Source organism: Balaenoptera physalus, assembly GCF_965194825.1.
Source record: "Balaenoptera physalus genome assembly, chromosome: 19".
Taxonomy (NCBI): domain Eukaryota; kingdom Metazoa; phylum Chordata; class Mammalia; order Artiodactyla; family Balaenopteridae; genus Balaenoptera; species Balaenoptera physalus.
Genome location: NC_138900.1, coordinates 9,396,597 through 9,418,940, shown reverse-complemented (window position 1 = coordinate 9,418,940; position 22,344 = coordinate 9,396,597). Strand labels below are relative to the sequence as shown.

At 45.0% G+C, this 22,344-nt stretch overlaps 1 protein-coding gene across 9 annotated transcripts in view; it reads left to right on the top strand.

The window, feature by feature from the left end:
• PNMA8A (PNMA family member 8A) overlaps positions 1–22,199 on the top strand; it is a 106,630-nt gene extending 84,431 nt beyond the window's left edge. The window contains exons 1-3 of one of the 9 annotated variants that reach the window (XM_082438267.1): positions 10,543–19,760; positions 20,162–20,240; positions 20,484–20,642. In XM_082438267.1, the coding sequence (XP_082294393.1) occupies positions 18,675–19,760; positions 20,162–20,240; positions 20,484–20,500 (1,182 nt within the window). In that variant the 5' untranslated portion in view covers positions 10,543–18,674 and the 3' untranslated portion in view covers positions 20,501–20,642. Of the gene's footprint in view, positions 1–10,542 lie in introns of those variants that run through there. The other 8 variants (XM_082438263.1, XM_082438265.1, XM_082438260.1 and 5 more) reach the window with 8 other exon arrangements.
• The last annotated feature ends 145 nt before the right edge of the window (positions 22,200–22,344 follow it).

The window sequence follows — 22,344 nt, the reverse complement described above, 5'->3', positions numbered from 1 at the left end:
TAAAATACTCCAAATAACCTCTGTATCTCTATGAGTCCACGAACAATGAGAAAATGTGAACGACTGTGTCAGGCTATAGAGGTGAGGGTTACAGCGTAGCCAGATCTTGGCTCTGTGACTTGTGTGACCTCAGATGACCTCTCTGGGCCTCAGTTTCCTCATCTGTAAAATGGAGATAATAGTATCTGCCTTGCAGGGCGACTGGGAGACATGTAAAGGGCTTCTAGTAGCTCCTGGCCCACAGTAAGCGCTCAATAAGTACAGAAGTTACTAGTTAACCTGCTTATGCAGGGAAAAGGGGGCATTTATAGGGGAATGGGGTGGGGTGGGGTTGGATCTAAACCACAAAGGGCACAAAGGATCACCACCTATGCGATCACGTTTATCCAGTCATGTAAAGTGATGTGTGCGCAGAAGGAAATTAAGCAGAACTACTTTTTAAAAGAAAAATTGTAAGATGATCCTCTTCTTTTCAAGCTGTCAGAGTCTCTCTGAGCCCACTTCTGAAACTTCCAAAAAAGCCTTTTCTGCTTAAGGCGGTGTATTGGATTGAAGAGTGTCTTTTAAAAATTCAGGTCCAGGGAGTTCCCTGGCGGTCCAGTGGTTAGGGCTCTAAGGTTTCACTGCTGAGGGTTCGATCCCTGGTCGGGAAACTAAGATCCTGCAAGCCACGCAGCGCGGCCAAGGAAAAAAAAATTCAGGGTCACCCAGTACCTTGGAGTGCAATGTTATTTGGAAATAGGGTGTTTGTGGATGTAATTCTTTTTTTTTTTTTTTCATTTATTTATTTATGGCTGCGTTGGGTCTTCGTTGCTGCGTGCGGGCTTTCTCTAGCTGCAGCGAGCGGGGGCTACTCTTTGTTGCGGTGCGTGGGCTTCTTATTGCGGTGGCTTCTCTTGTTGTGGAGCATGCGCTCTAGGTGCACGGGCTTCAGTAGTTGTGGCACATAGGCTCAGTAGTTGTGGCTCGTGGGCTCTAGAGCACAGGATCAGTAGTCGTGGCACACTGGCCTAGTTGCTCCGCGGCAAGTGGGATCTTCCTGGACCAGGGCTTGAACCTGTGAACCCTGCATTGGCAGGCGGATTCTTAACCACTGTGCCACTAGGGAAGCCCTGAGGATGTAATTCTTTAAGGATCTCTAGATGGGCTCCAAATCCAATGTGACTGCTGTCTTTATAAAGGGAGGAGACGGGAATTTGGGCACAGTGAGACACAGAGGAGACAGCCACGTGAAGACAGAGGCAGAGATGGGGTGATGCTGCCACAAGCCCAGGACCACCTGGGGCCACCAGAAGCAGGTGTGCTGATCACAGCCAATCAGAGAAACAACGGGCTCTGGCCACCTGCCATAAACTGGGGGGCTTAAGACAACAGAAATGTATTCTCTTACAGTTCTGGAGGCTGGAAGTCTGAAATCAAGATGTTGTCAGGGCCACGCTCCATCCAAAGGTTCTAGGGAGGGGTCCTTCCTTGCCTCTTCCAACTTCCGGTGTTTGCAGGTAATCCTGGGCTTTACTTAATTTATATTATAGCTGAGTCACTCCCATCTCCGCCTCTGTCATCACGTGGCCTTCTTCCTTTTGTATCTGTGTGTCTCTCCTCTTATCAGGACACCACTCTGAATTTATTTATTAATTATTATTATTATATTATTGTTATTATTTTGGCTGCGTGGTGTGCGGGGTCCTAGTTCTCTGACCAGGGATCGAACCCATGCCCCCTGCAGTAGAAGCACAGAGTCTTAACCACTGGATCACCAGGGAAGTCCCTCATCATGGTTTTAATATTCATGTCCCTGACAAGGAATGATGTTGAGGATCTTTTCATGTGCTTTGGATGAATAGCTATATTTTAAATCTCGTCTTAGTTTGTAATTACAAAAAAATAAAGAAAAAGATATGAGACTCTTACATCCCCAAATCAAAACATTTTCCTTAACAATGAAAATAGCTAAATTTTACAGAGAGCCAATGAAGTGTCCCGAGTTGTAGGAGACTTTTGCACGAATCTGTTTATATGAATTAACTCGTTGCATCGCTAACAACAGCCTTACATTGTTAATTATAGCACATGCTTATTGAGCATTTATGATGGGCCATTCTCAGAGTTTTACTTGAATTAACTCCTCTAATTCTCATTTCCTTGTGAGTTGGGTACTAGTCTTATAATTCCTATTTTATAGATGAGGAAACTGAGGCACAGAGAAGTTAATTGCTCATCCAAAATCACCCATCCAGGAAGTATTGACACTCAGAGAATCTAACTTCAGAGATGGTACTCCTAATTACTATGCTCTACTGCCTTAAAAAATTGGGAAGTCTACATGGATAGATGATAGAACAAAAGTATTGTTTACTGAAAATAGCAGGTGTAGAACAGTGCTTGCCATCTCCCTTGGCATCATCTGGGAGCCGGTTAAACAGCAGACACCCAGGCGCCAGCCTAGAATTACTGCCTCAGGATCTGCGTTTTAACCAGGCACCAAGGAGATCTGGATGCACGTTACCATTTGTGCATTACCATCTGAATTACCAAAAAAAGAGAAAATATGTGTATGGATGAACAAAGGATTTTGTTTTCATTGTGTTCCTGTAAAAAAAAGAGAACAGCACATGGGACTTCCCCGGTGGCGCAGTGGTTAAGAACCTGCCTTCCAATGCAGGGGACACGGGTTCGAGCCCTGGTCTGGGAAGATCCCACATGCCGTGGAGCAACTAAGCCCGTGAGCCACAACTACTGAGCCCGCGTGCCACAACTACTGAAGCCCACGCACCTAAAGCCCATGCTCCGCAACAAGAGAAGCCACCGCACTGAGAAGCCCTCACACCGCAACAAAGAGTAGCCCCCGCTCACTGCAACTAGAGAAAGTCCGGGCGCAGCAATGAAGACCCAACACAGCCAAAAATAAATTAATTAATTTAAAAAAAAGAGAGAGAGAGAACAGTACGAGTGGCCAAGAGTGTAATCTCTGGAGGCCTGATCTGGGTTCAAGTGCTAAGCTCCCCACTCCTAGGCTGTGTGAACTTAGACAAGTCATTCAGCTCCATGGGCCTCAGCTTCCACATCTGAAAATGGGGCGATGCTGGATGCAGCCCCTTCCCCGCTGGTCGCTGTGAAGTTTTAGTCCTCAGCACAGAGGACTCGGAACAGTAACCAGCCCAGAGCAAGGTCTGCCCATTCCTTGTGCCACTTACATTTTGTAATCATGTATAAATGTACTCACAATGTAACACCTCTGTAATAAAGGGGCCAACTCCCCACCACCCACTTGGCCAGGCCACGCTCTTGTGAGGGATCTTAGTTCCCCAACCAGGGGTCCACCCGGGCCCTCCGCAGTGAAAGTGTGGAGTCCTAACCACTGGACCGCCAGGGAAGTCCCCCGACTTTCTTTTTGAGGTTTGACCATCCACAGCGTTTAGATCGCCCGCCCCATGTCTGGGAAAGCTCATAGAAAAGCCCACGCCCTCCTGTCCTTGGCAATGGCTTACAACCCCCAGCCCCACCTACCGTAAAGACCCAACCCACTCACTCCAATTCTGTTCAAGCCACCAGACTGCCTTGTGCCTGCCCTGGACTCTCCAGAAAGATCCAGCATGTAAGTAAGAAACCTTTTCATACCCTCTTGGTGCTTGTGGTATCATAAGTCTCGACATCCCAACTGATTCGGGGTGAGCGTTTGATCCACCCAACCACAAAACCACCTTTTATGGGGCAACCACAAAAGGACTTCACTATTAAAAACGTGTTGTCATCCAGGATTCATTTTATTTTAATTGACATATATTTGATTTATAATGTCATGTTCATTTCTGCTGTACAGCAAAGTGACTCAGTTATACATATATATGTATTCTATTTCATATTCTTTTCCATTATGTTTTATCACAAGATACTGAATATAGTTCCCTATGCTATACAGCAGGACCTTGTTGTTTATCCATCCTATATAAGCTAGTTTGCATCTGCTAATCCCAGACTCCCAATCCTTCTCGGTTTTGTTTATAATGACCAGAGACTCATAAACTCGTAGGATGTCACAGCAGGGAGAGAGTTAACTAACATCTACGGCAGTGATTCTCAAGGTGTGTTCCTTGGAGCAGCTGCAGCAGCCTGGGTCCTCTCTTCCCTGGAAACTACAGACTCAGAACCCCAGATAAAGGATGATTTAAAGATGTTGATGGTGATTCTTTTTATTTATTTATTTATTTTTGGCTGCACCGTGTGGCTTGTGGGAATCTCAGTTCCCCAACCAGGGACTGAACCCGGGCCACAGCAGTGAAAGCCCGGAATCCTAACCACTAGGCCACCAGAGAACTCCCAGGATGGTGATTTTTAACTTTGGCTACTCATTGGAATTCCCTGGGGAGCATTTTAAAAATTGGAATGCCCTGGCCACACCCCCAGACAGTTTGAACTTGTTGGTCTGGGATGGTGCGTAGGCATCACAATTGGAAAAGCTCTCCAGGTGACTCTAACGTGTGACCAGGGCTTCGAACCATTTCTACTGCAATCCTCCAATTTCAGAGGCAAAAAGCTGAAGCCAGATAAGGGAAGGATCTTGCTAAGGTCACAGGGCAAGTTGGTGACAGAACAGCAGCAGAACGCAGGAGTCCTGATTGCCGCTCAAAGCTTCCTTTCATTCTATATGGCGGCCCTGGGCCCTGTCGGTGGTGGTGTTGTTTTAAAAGTGATAATAATTATTATTATGTGCCATGGGAAGACTGATATGGCTTACTTTGAAGGCTTCTACATTCTTTTTTTTTTTTTAAGATTTTTTTTTTGATGTGGACCATTTTTAAAGTCTTTATTGAATCTGTTACAATGTTGCTTCTGTTTTATGTTTTGGTTTTTCAGCCCTGAGGCATGTGGGATCTTAGCTCCCCTACCAGGGCTCAAACCCACACCCCCTGCATTGGAAGGCAAAGTCTTAACCACTGGACTGCCAGAGAAGTCCCCAAAAGGCTTCTACATTCTTTGAATTAAAACCAATAATCTAACTTTAATAAGCAAAACGTTCTACAGCAAAATGTTTAAATGGTGTGTATGTGGCAAAACGATGGCTAATTTTTCCATGTTTATCAAGGTTTTTCTGTAGTAATCATATATTACTTATATCGTTAGATAAAGAATGTCTATATAAATGACACTGGGGGTAAAAAAACAAAAACAAGTAACTAGGGTGAGGCGGCCACGGAGCATTTTAATGGAAACGCCAGCTCTAGCCAGGAAAAAAAAAAAGAAAGATGTACAAATGATTCATTTTTCCCTTCAACCTCTAAGCTCAAAACCTTCTTGGTGTGTCAGTGGGTGGCCCTGGAGGGTGGCCTCATTCCTGCATAAACCTTATTTCAGTTGGAATAAAATCTCTCTAGTCGTCGGTCAGATGTATGTTCCTCATTACCATGACCCCTCTCCTAATGTCCTCCTCCGTAGCCCAATTCCTTGCATTTAGGGCTTAAATATATGTCATTTTTAAAAACCATTTTTAATTAAAGTATAGCTAATTTACAATGTTGTGTTAGCTTCAGGTGTACAGCAAGGTGATTCAGATATATATATATATTTTTTTTTTCCATTGTAGGTTATTGCAAGACATTGGATATAGTTCCCTGTGCTGTACAGTAGGTCTTTGTCGTTTATCTCTTTTATACATAGTAGTGTGTATATGTTAATCCCAAACTCTTAATTTATCTCCTCCTCCCACCTCCCGCTATCCCCCCTGGTAACCCTAAGTTTGTTTTCTATGTCTGTAAGTCTATTTCTATTTTGTAAATAAGTTTACTTATATCATTTTTTTTAGATTCCACATATAAATGATATCTTATGATATTTGTCTTTCTCTGTCTCACATACTTCACTTGATATGATAATCTCTAGGTCCATCCATTTTGCTGCAAATAGCATTCTTTTTATGGCTGAGTAATATTACATTGTATATATATATCTTCTTTATCCATTCATCTGTTGATGGACATTTAGGTTGCTTCCACATCTTGGCTATTGTAAATAGTGCTGCTATGAACACTGGGGTGCATGTATTTTTTCGAATTAGAGTTTTCTCCAGATATATGCCCAAGGGTGGGATTGCTGGATCATATGGCAACTCTATTTTTTGTTTTTTAAGGAACTTCCATACTGTTATCTATAGTGGCTGCACCAATTTACATTCCCAGCAACAGTGTAGGAGGACACACCCAAAGATGTGTGATTTTTCCCTCCACGTGATATCTTTCAAGCCCACAAGGGAATATGATCTACCTCTCTTCATGTTGTTTATTAAATTTGGTTTACCAGTTGTCTTTCTGCTGTGTTGCCATCTTCAAGTAGATATTTATAATGTTTGGCAAACGTAAACATAATTTAGTATTCAAAGAATTTGAAGACAACAATACACATCTTCTTTCAGAAAAATAAGTAAAATAGTTTATTCTCTTCTGTCCTTTAGTTAAGGACTTCAGACAAGAAAGCAGGATTAGTCACCAGCCAAGACTATTCTCACCACGTGACACTTTCCAGACACCAGGAAGAAATATGAGCAGCCTCCACAACATAAACGAGAGAAGCTTCACCTGACTGTTTTGTGCATTTGCTCTTTTTAAAATGCGCACTTGTACCGCTGGGTTCAGATTTTCATCCGTGGAACGTTCTAGAAAATAGACATAACGTTCATTCCATTGCTGTACCCGAATGAGTAGCTGCTTGTAAAAAACATTTTTAAAAGTCATGGAATATGTATCATGCATACAGACATGTGCCCCAAACACAGTTTAACAAAAAACATGGCAAATTCCATGATACTATGACCCATCAAGAAACGGTCAATTCAGAAGCCCCATGTGTCCTACTCATCACAAACTCCTCCCTCCCCCCAGGGTAAATCATACCCCGCTTTGTGATAAACACTTCCTTGCTTTTCTATAGATATGTATGTTTATTACCAAGCTACGCATCTCTCAACACTATAGATTTGACTATTTTTGAATGTTATATTCATGCAATCTTACTGTATAGATTATTTTGCCATGTGGCTGTTTTTCAGGAAAAATAAATTAAGCAAAGAAAAAGAACATGGGGCCTCCCAGTTTCCTGGCCATGTTTCCTCCCTTGGAACCTTGTTCCTTCCCTTTAGAGACTGGAGACAGCTGCTGGGTATTTTTTTGTCAGGAGAAAGTTCAGGGCCTGCAGCTGGTGGCTGTAACCTGAGCCCCAGCTCAGATGAGAACACCTCTCTCCCCCCAACACATAATCCTAAGGTTTTGTCGATTATTTCCAGAGAGGAAGAGAGAGAGAACTCAGAATGGCCCTGGGAGGGGATAGAGTTGCCAGTTCCGTGGTACTGAAGCATGAGGCTGTATTTTATTTTATTTGTAAAGTTTGGTTTTTTTTTTTTGATGTGGACCATTTTTAAAGTCTTTATTGAATTTGTTACAATATTGCTTCTGTTTTATGTTTTGGTTTTTTGGCCCCGAGGCGTGTGGGATCTTAGCTCCCCAACCAGGGATCGAACCCTCATCCCCTGCATTGGAAGGCGAAGTCTTAACCACTGGACCACCAGGGAAGTCCCAAGGCTGTATTTTAGATTCCTGTTCCATGCAATGAAAATGTACAAACCAGACGCAGTGTCTTTGGAAAAGCATCATCGTTTCAAACAAGTTGAAAAGTCACATCTGATTTCAAGCAACGTAGAAACAAAACCTACCCAGTGACTCTGCTCAGCCCTCCATTTGAAATAGCAAAAAAATCAGCAAAAAACACCCTACATATCCATCCATAGGGGAGTAGCTAATTAACCTATGTCAGTGGCTGTCACACGTCACTGACCATGGTCCATGGTAAGAAATGCATTTCACTGTGCCCCAGAAAACACACACACACACACACACACACACACACACACACACACACACACACATGCCCCATAGAAAATAAAGCTTCCTAAAACATATTACTACACAAGATGAATTCAGATATTTTGTATTCTGTTGTTTCTATTGGGAAAAATTGTGCAAGACCTTGAAATGTATTAAAAAGCTGACTGGTGTCTTTGCCGGAAAATTCAGGGTTGTCTGGCACCCCTTTTCGCGTTTTTAGATTCCATGGGGTCTCTGAATCTTTGAGCGCTTTACTCCTCTGTAAATTGCAGATAACAAAGCAATGCAAATGATTGTTGCCCAAAGACAGTAAGTGAATTTTGTCTTGGAGAACAAATTATTTCCCTCTCCTGCTGGGGGAAAAGCCAGTTTTCTATATACAAAGGAAGTTCATTTTAGCTTTCCTAATGGCTTACCTGTGTGTCTGCCCTGTGGCTTTTTCCTTTTGAGCCGGTTACTATCTGGTACTGGTACTATCTTACCGAGTTATTTGATGAGTTAAATAAAACATTTGGCGTGTGTCCATTTTATGGTTGTATGAGAGTTGAGATTTTACCTTTAAAAAGATGGTCACGAGGTCTTCCATGCAGCATGAATTTGTGGGAGATTTTTATTGTCCTCTTTTCAGTATGTTCTTTCATAATAGCTATATATTGCTCTTTTTTGGTGTTCTATAATCAGATTAAGACGCTTATTCATACTTGCCCCCCTCACACAAATTCGGAAAAGATAAAATAAGTGCTTGTCCAGAAAATCATTCATTTCCCCATCTTGGATAATAATAGTGATGAAAGCTATGTGCTGAGTGAGTTCTATGTGCCAGGCCCCGAGATCCATAGGTATCATCCCCAGAATCCTCCCAACACCCCATTTTGCAAACAGAGAAGCTGAGGCTCAGAAAGATGGAGTGATGTGCTCAAGGTTTCCCAGCTCTGAGGTCATGAGCCTGACCCAAGATGACCATCACTTTAAACGTCCTCCCCTCTTGCATTAGTGTCTTTGGAGAATTTATGGCAAACCCATCCAATAAAAATATTCCCCAAGCCCTTCCTCTGTGTCCGGCCTGTGCTGGGGACACAGAGGTGACCAATGACAGCCCCAGCTCTGACCCCCCAGGATTCTCAATCCAGTGGGGGAGACAGACCCATCTCCAGGCAGTGATGACCCAGAGTGTGCAGAGTTGGGACGAAGGAGCCTCAAGGGGGCGCTGGACCCAGCTTGGGCAGTCAGGGAGGGCTTCCTGGAGGAAGCTGAGCCCTGAAGGACAAGAAGGTGTGATCCAGGTCAAGTGTGACCAAGGCTTTGCAGAGAGAAGCCCAGGGCACTGTGAGAGTCCAGAAAAACTTACAGTGAGTGGAGGAATCCAAGCTGAACAAGAAAGGTAAATTCCAGATCCTCCCCAGAACTGGTCTTGGATAATCACATATCAGGACTGGCCATGAGGTTTGGTCTCTGGTTGGCAGGTGATGGAACAGAGGAGGAGGGTCTCTGATGAGAGCAGCTGGCAGTCTCTGTCAGGCCCAGCCCTACTCAGGGAGCTCTGTGGATCTTTGTTTTCCCAAATCTGCTCAGTTCCAGAGCCAGGGTCACCAGGCTGCCCTTATCCTCTTTGCTTGGGGTCCGAGTCCCCGGTCAGGGACACAGCAAGCCAGACAGATGTAAGTTCAAATCCTGGCTCCCGGGACTTCTCTGGTGGTCCAGCGGTTAAGACTCTGTGCTTCCACTGCAGGGATCTCGGGTTCGATCTCTGATCTGGGAACTAAGATCCCACATGCCACATTAAAAAGTTAAAAAAAAAAAATCTCACCAAATCCTGGCTCCCCTACAAGCTGGATGTGTGGTTTCTGAGCCTGAGTGTCCTCATCTATATAATGGGTTGATAATCTCTAGTCCATGTGCCTGTTGTGAGGGTTAAATTCATATCAGATCACACCTCTGCTCAGAACCCCATGGTGTCTCCCATGTTCCTCTGAGAAAAAGCCAAGTCCTCCCAAGACCCCAGTCCTTCTCTGATCACAACTCCCACCTTCTCCCCCTCCCTCCCTCTGCACCAGTCACACTAGCCTCCTTGCTGCTCCTCAAACATCTCACCATCTCCAGCCCCTGGGCTTTTGCACTGGCTGTTTCCTTGTCTGGAAAGACTCTACTCCATCTATGTGCAAGGCTCATGGATTTTATCTGTTTTGTTCACTGCTGTATAAGCAGTACTAGAACCATGCTGAATAATAATAATAGTAATTTTATATTATATTAATATAACAATGATAATAGTGATGATCATAATTATTACAAGAGCCCCTAGGCATATTCACGTGCTCAGCTCCATCCCTGTGGTTACCCTGTTACCAAGTCTAGGCTTGTACAGCTTACTGCATGACAGGTCAATAAGTCGAGAGATGAATTGTTGAAGCAAGGAATAGCAACTTTATTTGGAAAGCCAGCAGACCGAGAAGACGGTGGACTAGCGTCCCAAAGAACCATCTTGCCTGGGGTGGATGTTAGTTTCTTCTATAAAACAAAGAGGGGGAGGTAAGGAAGTAAAGTAAAAAAGGTGATAAGTTATTGTACTTCCTGGTTCCAGCCAGATTCCGGAGGGTATGTGTTAATTTCTTCCTTCCTGCAGCCATTCACAGGTAAGTCTGGTCAGGATGTTTCCTGTGAGCTAAACAAAGGTACTTTAGCTTAACACTCAGGCATGGGAGACAGAGTTCCTGGAGATGGGCTATTAATGTATACTTTAAGCTTATAGGCAACATCTCTTTAGTGAATAACTTATAGCAAAAGCAATAAAATACAAAGGTTAAAATAAAAGAAACAGATCCAGTATGGAGTCAGATTTGTTCTTCCTGATTACAACCCCCCTACCTCTGGCCCTCACTTTCTCTGGGTCTCAGCATGCACTACAACCAGGCCAACAAGGGTTGTCCTAGAAGATGGCTCTCATTGGCTCTGACCATCTGATGATTCTTTTAGCGGGACCAACAAGGAGAGGGAATTCAAGAAATCCACTGGGAAAGCTTGCCAGGATAAAAAGTAAATTTTTGTGGTAAGGCCTGTTAGCAAGCAGTGGAGATTTTTGAAAATGTACATGTGAAGAGTAATGGAGGGTGGTGGTGAGAAGGGGACTTGAGCTGTGAATACTCCAACCTTGATTTGACTAGGGGGACCTGAGCTTAGAGAGAAGAGGCAGAGAGAGTACAGGTTCAAAAGTTTCCCTGGAATGGCCACCCACAGGATTTATGGCCACCTGGAGTGACTGGCCTCATTGACTGTCATCAAGAAAAAAAATCACCCTCTAAGGCAGGGGAGGGCGGGCGTCTCTCATGTGGAGTTTACTATTTACCTGTCTACACTGATGAATAAGCACTCCTTTGTCCTGGCTCCCTTCCCAGCACTGCAGACAGAGGCAACCCTCTTTGTTTTGTCTTATTTATTTATTTTTAAAGAGAGTGTCTCACTCTCTGGCTTCAGAGTTCCAGTGGTTGTCCAAATGGCCAGCTCCATTTCCAACCCAGGACAGTCAATGGATGCAGTCATTTATTCATTCAACAAAGAATGATTAAATGTCCCTCTGTGGCGAACACTGTCTAGATTCTGGGAATCTGATGGTGAAAAAGACAGGGAAGGTGCCTACCCTTGGGGGCTTCTGTTGTCATGGGGAGTACAACTTTAGATACTGTATGTACTATCTTTAAACCACTTTGGGAATTGTTACGCAGTGATGCTAACTGATACACTAATAAGCCAACGTGATGTGATAGTGATTTTTGTGAGTGTGTGTGAGGGAGAAACTCCTGCAGTTAGGTAAAGTCTGGTAAGGCTTCTTAGAGGAGGTGACATTTGGACCAAGGCTTGAATGACAAGGAGGGAACCACACAGGGAACAGCAAGTACAAACATCCTAAGGTGAGAATAGTGGAAGATCATGGCTGAAAAAGACGTAAATGAACATGGAAATGCTTCAGTTCTTAAGCTGGGGGTGGGGTGGTGGGTAAACTGGCATGCAGGCACTCATTCCATTATTGTGTATACCTTTTTTCATATATCTAAATATTTAATAATGACAGTTTTCTAAAATTATGAGAATAATTATTTAAATAGAGAACAGGTTATATATTTAATTGATTAAATATTTCAACAAAACAAGGACAGATAGGATGACTCTTTCTAACCAGTTAACAATATGAATTTTACCTTTTAAAAGTTGTAGTACCAGATATTATGAGAACAGTTAGGATTAAAACAATAAAATCCTGTGGGGATGCATTTTACTCTTTCTGTAAACCATGTTAGCAAGAAAAACGAAAAATAAAATACCAAAGACAGAAGACATTTTCTTTCTTTCCTTAAAAAAAAAAATTCATGGAAATTAAAAAATGTAAACGACAGTAGTGAGAATAGTATAATGACCTCCATCTATAACAATTTTTTTTCAGGGTCAACTCACAGCCAATCTTGTTCCTTCTATCCCCCTACCCTCTTGTTTTTTCTGGAGTATTTTAACAATATTTTTTTCAAAATATAAATAAATTATGGGTATTTGGAAATAGCCTGTGTTTTTTTGTTTTGTTTTGTTTTTTGCCGCACTGCACGGCTTGTGGGATCTTAATTCCCTCTGCAGTGGAAGCGTGGAGACCTAACCAGTGGACCACCAGGGAATTCCCTATAGTCTGTGTATTTTTAATGATTATATGAGATGGAGAAATATATATGCAGACTCACATCAGATGCTGAGGTTAGCAGTCTGGGGGTTAGCGGTGACGGGGAAAGCCATGTCACGGGACCTTTAGAAAGTACAAACTGAAGAAACTCTGGAGCAAGAAGGAGCTCTCATAGCACAAACCGGTTAGAACAAGCCAGATGAGTCACAGAACCACCACGGTGGGTTATTACAACTTACCCAGGAGGGGAAATCTGGGTGGGAGCCCAGAGCCCCTGGACCTTAGTATTCATGGAAATTCTGTGTGTTCTCATTTAAAATACACAAGAAGACAAAATAAAAACCTAAAGGTGAAACAGAGAGGAAGAGGATGCAAAGGTTACCCTAAAGTGCCAAGACGGGTGAAAGTGTTGGGGCTGCATCGACGCGTTGTCATGGAAACTGCAGTTGGAAGTGTTGTCATGGAAACCACAGCCAGGACTCCTACCAAAGTTGCTTCAAAACTATTTTTAGATCCACTGGTAATCATCGGTGGTTCACTGATGGGAGAAGGGGCAGGCAGCTGATTCCACTTACACACACACATACACACTCACACACACATATATATATATACACATGCCTATATACATATGTACAAATATATATTTATAATCACCTATACATATAATTGTATATTGTATATGTAATTATAAATATATATTTGTATGTTCATATATAAATAACAAATTTAAAGTTTTTCTCTCTCACGCATTAATTTATCTCTTTAATATTTTGGAATGCTTAATTAACTCAGAATCTGCTTCTCTGATTGAACCCTGACTGAAACACTCTTAGGCATCCGTGTAGTGAAGAGTTAACTCAACAGGTCTGGGTTGTCCAAACCCCGTACCTTTTAAAGAATCAACTAGCCCTTCTCTGACTCCTGGGTAACCTCTAAGCCTTAGAGGATCCTGTACTAATAATGCAATTTATGGTGGTGGCCTTGTGCCCTGCAGCATCACTTTGACCTCTGGAGATGCTGAAGGCTGAGTAAAGTCAATCACATGTGTGCTCCATGCCTACATGATTGACCCAGAAAAAAAAAAATCCTGGACACTAAGGCTCAGGTGAGCTTCCCTGGTTGGCAATACTCTGTCACACATTGTTGTCACACATTGTTGCTGGGAAAAGTAAGTGCTGTCCATGTAACTCCACTGGGAGAGGGTAACTGCAAGCTCGCACCTGGTCTCTCCCAGACTCTGCCCTACGCACCTTTTCCCTTTGCTGATTTCAAACTGTATCCTTTTCTTGTAATAAAGTATAATTGTGAGTACAATAATTTTTCTGAGTCCCAGGAAGACTCCCAGCGAATCATTGACACTGAGGTTGGTCTTGTGACCCTCAACACAGTATCTCAAATTCATCACGGCCCAAACTAAACTTCTGATTCACCCTCTCCCTTCTTTCCCAAGTCTGTTCTCCATCAAACCTTCCCCATGTAAAACTAAGTCCCATCATGCTCTTTCTAGTTACTCATTCCAAAACCCTGGGGTCACATTTGCTCAGTTTACCTTGCACCTCACATCTAATCAATCAGCAGAACAGCAAAGACTAGTATGAAATATTTACAGAAAAGTGCACATATCATAGGCATACAACACGTTGAATTTTCACAATCGGAACACACCTATAACCGACAACCAGAACAAGAAACAGATCTTGACTAGCTCTCCCTCCATTCGGAGGGAGACACATTTCAAGTCATTAGACATTCCACAGGAAACAACTCTCCCGACTTCTAAAAACATAGGTTAATTTTGCCTGTTTTTGTACTTCATATAAATGGTATGATACAGTATGTGCTCTTGTGTATCTGGTTTCTTTTGCTCAAGATTTTGCAGGATTCATTTATATTGTTGCGTGTCATTGTAGATCATTCATTCTAATTGTTCAGTATTTTATCGTGTGAACATTCTACAGTTTATCCACTCTTCTGTTGATTGGTGTTTGGGTAGCTTCTAGATTTTGGCTACTAGGAACTGTGCTGCAATGAATATCCTTGTTTATAGTTTTAGGGAACACATTTCTGTTGGGTACATACATAGCTAGGCGTGGAGTTCCTAAGTTGTAGGGCTAGCATCTGCTTTCCTTTAGTGGATACAGCCAAAGCGTTTCCAAAATACACATGCACGAGACGTGTACACGTATTACATGCATGAGAGTTCCAGACAGCTACCACTAGATTTTAGTACAACTTGCTACACTCTTCTAACAAGAACATCCCATTTGGTAGACATTATGCTTCCGATCTTACTTTCCTGGACCCAATGGTTTAACCATCACAGAACAAACTTCAGGTCAATGGAAAGATGGTATAAGAAGAATGCCACTCAACAGTGGGAGGGCTCCTGGAACTCTTGCCTTTACGATAATAACAGTTTACTATGTGTCAGGACCAAATACACGTTTTACTTAGTTATTTATTTTATTTATTTATTTTTGGCTGCGTTGGGTCTTCGTTGCTGTGTGTGGGCTTTCTCTAGTTGTGGCGGGCAGGGGCTACTCTTCGTTGCGGTGCGCAGGCTTCTCATTGCAGTGGCTTCTCTTGCTGCGGAGTACGGTCTGTAGGTGCACGGGCTTCAGTAGTTGTGGTGCATGGGCTTAGTTGCTCCGTGGCACGTGGGAGCTTCCTGGGTCAGGGATGGAACCCATGTCTCCCACATTGGCAGGAGGATTCTTAACCACTGAGCGCCCAGGGAAGCCCCCAAATACACATTTTTTATTTTATTTTATTTTTTGGCTGCGTTGGGTCTTTGTTGCTGCTCACGGGCTTTCTCTAGTTGTGGCCAGTGGGGGCTACTCTTCATTGCAGTGTGTGGGCTTCTCATTGAGCAGGCTTCTCTTGTTGCAGAGCACGGACTCTAGGCACTCAGGCTTCAGTAGTTGTGTCTTGCGGGCTCTAGAGCACAGGCTCAGTAGTTGTGGCGCACGGGCTTAGTTGCTCTGCAGCACGTGGGATCTTCCCGGATCAGGGATGAAACCTGCCTCCCCTCATTGGCAGGTGGATTCTTAACCACTGTGCCACCAGGGAAACCCCCAAATACACATTTTTTAAAATAAAACATTGAATGCTAAGTATTTGGTCACAGGCAAAAATCACCATCATAGAATGAACTTTAGGGAATATAAGAACAAATCTGAAATCCTATCAAATTCAAAACTTTTTATTACAATTTAATTTTTTAAATTTAGTACCCAATTTTTTTTTTAAGTTTGGCAGTATAATCTTGTAGCAAAGTCAGCTACAACTTGCTCTTCTGGCTACTCTGCTTTATGATACTAAATGGCTGAAGAAGAAACAAGACATATTTGACCAGCTCAGCTGATGGTGACACTCACCAAACTATCAACCTTTCCTTCCTTGCTAAAAGTAACTGACTAAAGTAGAAGATTTATCGTCTCATCATCTGAGAAACCGGAGGATCTTGTTGATAGTAACGATGGTATATCATTGAAACAAACCCATGAGGTGAAATTCGGTGCACTGCCAGAAAAAGCTACTTTGGGGAATCTTTTCAGGGACCAAAGATCGTTGCTCTCTGTGTCTTTGGAAGTAATGTCAATCATCACCAATCCTAGACACATTCTACTTTTGCAATATCTTCCTGTTATCACTTGCTGCATAATAAGCCATCACCAAACTTAGCGGCATAGAACTGTTTGTTATACACACTGATTCTATGGGTCAGGAATTTACACAGGGTAAAGCAGTGATGGTTTGTTTTTGCTATGCCATGTCTAGCCCTCAACTGGGATGATGTAAGTGGTTAGGGAGTGACTCAAGTGGTTGGGGGGTAGAATCACCTACAAGTTTCTTTACTCCCATGTCTGGTGGGCTCACTTGAAGGCTGGGCTCAGCTGGGAATCGTTGACTGGAGCACACACATGTGACTTCTCCGTGTGGCTTGAGCTTCCTCACAGCATGGCAGTCAGAGGATAGTTGAACTTCTTACTTGGATGCTCAAAGATACAAGAATGAGATTGTCCCAATGAACAAGGAAGAAGTTGCATGGCCTCCTCCTAGCCCGAGGAGTCACGTAGCTTCCCTTCCATGATACTATTGGTTCAATCATTTCCTTTCTACCACACTTTCTATTGGTTAATGCAGTTACAAGTCTGCTCAGATTCGAGAAGAGGGGACATAGATCCCCACCTCTCCATAGAAGGAGTGTTAAAGAATTTATGGCAACGTTTTAAAACCACTGCATAGTGATATACATTCATTCTTCAGCTGATTCATAGAATTTCAACATGTTAAACACTTGAGATTTTAAAACTCTAGTTATGGGCTTCCCTGGTGGCGCAGTGGTTAAGAATCCACCTGCCAATGCAGGAGACACGGGTTCGAGCCCTGGTCCGGGAAGATCCCACATGCTGCAGAGCAACTAAGCCCGTGTGCCACAACTACTGAGCCTGCGCTCTAGAGCCCTCGAGCCATAACTACTGAGTCTGCGTGCCACAACTACTGAAGCCCACACACCTAGAGGCCGTGCTCCACAAGAGAAGCCACTGCGATGAGAAGCCTGCGCACCGCAACAAAGACCCAACACAGCCAAAAATAAAATAAATAAATTTAAAAAAAAAACTTTAGTTATAGCTAGAGTGTTTGTCTTTATTGGAATGTGAATATTCAGATTTAGCAATTTGAATGATGTCTAAAATATGATGGCAACTCGGGGAATCAATCACACAAATATTGATCATGCCCAAGTTCAGGGATATCAGAGAGGAAAGTGAAATGGATATCTGGCTATTAGGTCTTGCAAAGGCCAATTCCAAAATGGAATCCAAACAACAGATTTTGGTTGAATACCCAGGCCCACTGCATTTTTCATATGTGATCTCCCCTAATCTTCAAAATTTCCAGATCAGGAAAGTTTTTCTTGGTATTCCTATTGTGAAGAAGAGGAAGGAGCTCAGAGAGCTCAAATTTCTTGTTTAAGATCGCACAGTTAGGAAGCCACATTGATAGATGTATCAGTGAGGGCCTGACAGGAAACATGGCAACTCAAACTGAGTCACTGAGGACTGTTTCATTAACTATTAACAAAGGTGTTACCTGTAGGCAGTGAGTTGAGGAAACCAGCAAGGAAAGGTGAGGCACTATCCCCAGGCTTGAAGGGGGTGGAAAATCGAGAAGTTTCTAGAAACTTCTGGAAATTTCTGGAACAAGGAACTGTAGCTAACCTAGAAAGCTCTCAACAAGAGCTGTGGCTTTTATTAGGGGAACCCATGGGGATTGAAGCCGCTGTTTCCTCTCGCCCTCTGCTTTCTGTTGTCTCCTAGGAGTCTTGTTGGCTCAACCCAACAGGAAGGCTGAGGGTAAGAGGGGTAGTTGGTGCAGCCATAGAAGTCAGCACCCCCTACCCCCGTCCCGGAGGCCCATGTTGAGTAGAGAAAGGTGGAAAGACCGGGTCCGGGAGGGCAATCGGAGAACATGCAGACCTCGGGCTCGGTGAATAGGTGAACAGTCGCACTCCCACGCGATTTCCCAGGCCCAACTGCACAGCCCACGCGCTAGCTTGCAACCATCGGTTGCCATGGAGACCTCAGGCACTACGCGAGAGCAAGCGCGCAAGCGCGCTCTGGGACGCCGGCCTCGGCTCAGCGCAGCTGCCTGGACCCAGGCGAGACGCCACCTGACGCGCCCTGTCCGAGCGGGGGCGGACGCTGGCGTCTCGGGCACTTGGCCCAGAGCATCCGTGCCGGCGTGGCCCGAGCTGGCACCTGGCGAGCGGCTGCATCCCGGCGGCCTCTCCTTGGCCCGTCTGGGCGGTCAGAGGCGGGGCTGCCGCATCCCTGACGGGCTGACCGAGAGCCAGGCCCCGGGGAGGGGCCGCTCGCGGTTTTCGGCGATTCCAGGACACCGCGTGAGCACCCGGGGCCCGGTTTGGGGAGGAAGGCCTTGGGAAAGCTCGAGGCCTCCTGCAGGCCAGCCTTGGAGGGGGCAGCTGAGAACTCTGAGCCTGGCCGTGTTCCCGGGAATTTGACCTCCTTCTCCTGTCACCTTACAGGATTGCTGTTTAGGGACCGCTGCAGTCCCCGTCCACGTCGTAGACTCTTCAGTACACGTGGGGATCGAGCTGCCAGGTGTCCACGACCATGACGGTGAACCTTTTGGAGGACTGGTGCCGGGGGATGGAGGTGGACATCCACAGGTGCCTGTTGGTCACAGGCATCCCGGAGGACTGTGGCCAAGTGGAAATTGAGGAGACCTTGAATGGGGTCCTCTCCCCGCTGGGCCCGTACTCTGTGCTCAACAAGATTTTTTTGAGGGAAGAGAATGCCAAAGCTGCCCTCATTGAGGTGGGCGAGGGCGTGAATCCGAGGGCCATACCCCGGGAATTCCCAGGAAGGGGGGGCATCTGGAGAGTGGTCTGTAGGGACCCCACCCAGGATGCTGAGTTTTTAAAAAACCTGAGTGAATTCCTGGATGCAGAGGGGCGCACCTGGGAGGATGTGGTCCGCCTGCTTCAGCTCAACCAGTGCCCACCACCCCAGAACCAGAATCAGCCCCCAGAGAACTGGGCAGAAGCTTTGGGGGTGCTTCTGGGGGCAGTGGTGCAAATCATCTTCTACATGGATGGCGAGATCCGCAGCCGGGAGGAAGCCAGGGCTCAAGGGGTTGCTGAGGCCCAAGCAGTGGCATCCTTGGCTTTGGCAACAGCGAGGAAGGTCAAGAAGGAGCCAGGGTGGGCTGCAGAGGTGGGCTCTGCCTTGAAGATGGAGAACCTGGACGGCTGGAATGACGTGGAAGATGAGGGTGACCCTCTTGAACCTCTGGTTCAAAAGGCTGGAGCTAAGACTCGCCCCAGGAGAAAGAAGCAGAAAAAAACTCCCAAGCAGGAATCAGTGCCCTGGAAGAAATCCAGAGGCAACCATTCCCACAGCTCGGCCTTCTTGGAGGATCTTGAAGCTGATGATGCTGAAAATATGGAGATGTCAGAATATATCAGGAGCAACAAAAAGCCCTGTGTGAAGCAGGAGGGGTCAGCTTTGAAGAAGGCCCTAGTGAAATGTGCCTGGAAATCTCCCAGCAACCCGCCCCACGATGCCCAGGCAGAAGCTGCGAGCCCTGGAGTCGCCTCTGAGTCAGACCAAGATGGTGGTCCAGAGGGCCCACCAAAGAAGAAGGCCATGGGCTGGGCCTCGGCAAAGAGCCCTGCTCCCATGAGGAAGAAAAAGAAGGTGAGCTTGGGCCCTGTCTCTTATGTCCTTGTCGATCCGGAAGACACCAGGAAGAAACCAGAGATTCCAAAGAGAGGGCAAGGCTCGAGAAGGGATGCATTGTATCAGGAGGCCCTTCGGAGCCCACAGCCCGCTGAGTCACCGGCCTCAACCTCCCAGGGTCCACAGGCCAAGCCGCAAGGCTCTCCTCATGCCTCCAGTGGTGAGAATGACAACAGAAGTCATTTGGGTTGTGTCAACAAGTGGATGAAGGGGGAGGAGCAACAGGGGCAGGTGGGGACGGAGGAACCCGAGGGGACAGAGGGTCAAATGGTCGCTGAGGAGGACCCCAGTGCAGTGGAGGGAGTGGGTGACACACCAGTTGAGGTTTTAGAGGCTGAGAGCCCTGATCCCCCTCCTAGGAGCCCCTGAAGGCCAACATTGGGGACACCTGTGGGGATAGGAGTTGGCAGAGCAAACCCACTGACCTGTCTTTTGTTGGTGAGTGTCTCCGTGGTATCCTCTGGTCATCTGACACTCATCTGATCCATCTCCCTCAGTAAGAATTGAATAATTTGGGGTTATATTGTTTGTCAGAGTAGGTGGCTTTGAGGGAGGAGTTTTCTGGAGGCCTGTTTGGGAGATGGAAATGTTCAAGGGCTTAGAAGTTCCAAGGAAGTGAAAAAACTTTCCAGTGACACTTCTCCCTGCTTCCCCTCTTGAGCTGTTCTGATTTATCCACAGAACCCAGAAAACTTTGATTTCCATCTGCATCTGAGCAGTCGAAAGAAGACCAAGGAAGAAGTTCCAAGTGGGGAACAAAGTTTCCCTTGTCGTTGACTTTTGACGGTTTTAGGGACCCACCCAGTTCGTAGAGATCCAGCTCTCAGAGGTAAATGGTATGTGAGATTTAGGTGGGAGGAATTAGGGTAAGGAGGCGTACCCCTATGCTTTACCTCTGCCAGGCCTGCTTTTTCACCTCTTCCTAGACTCACCTTCAGAGGTTGGAGAGTCACTAAGCAGATTGGGAAAACTCTAGAACGTTCACCTTGGCACATGGGCAAGGTCACTGTTATGTGGCCTTTCTCCCCCATCACCTGCTTCCTTTTCTGGATGATCAGCCAACCTCTGCAGGGCCTGGCATTGTAAAGGGCGGGGCGGCCGTTCGCTCCCTTCTTCCCTTTCTCTGCTTCGACCACCGGGTAGGTTAAGCCAAGATCTTTGCTGCAGACCTGACTTCCTTGCTGCAACTGGTCTGCAATATCCATCCTCCAGTTCTCTAACCAGAGGATGTTAAGGTCCCAAGCATCGGTTTGGGGGAAAAAGACTGTCCACTTAGGCCTTGAAGTGTTTGGTTTTCGGTCCTGTTAATAAAAATGGTACTTGGATTCCCATTTGGGGTGAAACCCTTGCAGGAAGCGTGTGTGCAAGAGGAGCAATGGATAGGAAAGGACTCTGGCATTTCTGGCTCCCTGGCTCTAATTCCATCCAATACCCCCAAATTCTTTTTGAGGCTGAAGACCAAATCTCACATTCTAGGAAGAGAGAGAAAAATATGCTTTAAAAATTGGCTGTTAATTTCTGCCCTCTGAATAGACCAGAGTGCCATGTCTCCTGGGTGTGCAGGAGTCGGGGGAGGGGCGGGTTACCTGAGCTCAGTGGTTTCCAGATTGTATCCCGGGGAAGCCCAAGCTGTGCTTAAAGAAGTAATCCGAATCTATTTTTTCATGTATTTAAAAAAAAAAAAAAACTGAAAGATGACTACTTGAATGTGTCATAAGCCAAACAAGTCACATCAGAGACTATCAAAATATTACCTTGTGTTCATCAGTTAGCTTGTTTTGGTCCAGGTATCCAATTCGTTGATTCCACCACCTATTTGCATATAGTTGAATTTCTTGTAAATGTGACTGATAGGAAAAGTTCCAAGTGGGAGAAGTTGGTCCTGCGCGTGGCCTGTCATAGAACACTCTGAAAGAGGTTTCTCTTTGTAATTCACATACTCCTGTCCTGCTGTGATACTCAGTTGTGTGATGGCAGATGTATCAATACGGCACGCAGTAATTCATATTCTATCAGAGAGAGTTTTAGGGTCTCTCTTCTGGCTTCAGTTTTTGTGATAAAGAATGTGAACAGTTGTTAGATGTTGTTGGTGATTCAACTTTGAAAACAGATTTCTTGTTGACGGTTCATTTCAAAAGCCTGGATGAGTCTGAGGAGGCAGGAGGAAAGGAGATGGTTTCCGTTTGTAGCTCTTCACCTGTGTGCATCACGGTTTTCCTCGGGTCTGAGCAAAACAAAACAGAGGAGTGAATTGGCCTTTCAAGGTGACGAAAGCCTCCAGCTCTCCAGCTCCTGATTTCAGAATCAGATCCATTAGGGCTTCATTGTGTTAACAAATTGACATTATGATTAGTAAATGTAAATGTATATGCTATAAAATAAAGTTTAGCAAACTAAGTATCTGTTGAGTCTCTTATAGGTGCCAGTGGTGTGGACTGTTTAATTTGAGAAAAGGGTTCCCCCTGCTGAACAATATACACTGTCCTAGACACCCAGCCCAACTGTTGCAGACCTGGGGTTCAAGCTGCAAGGGTCGTCAATT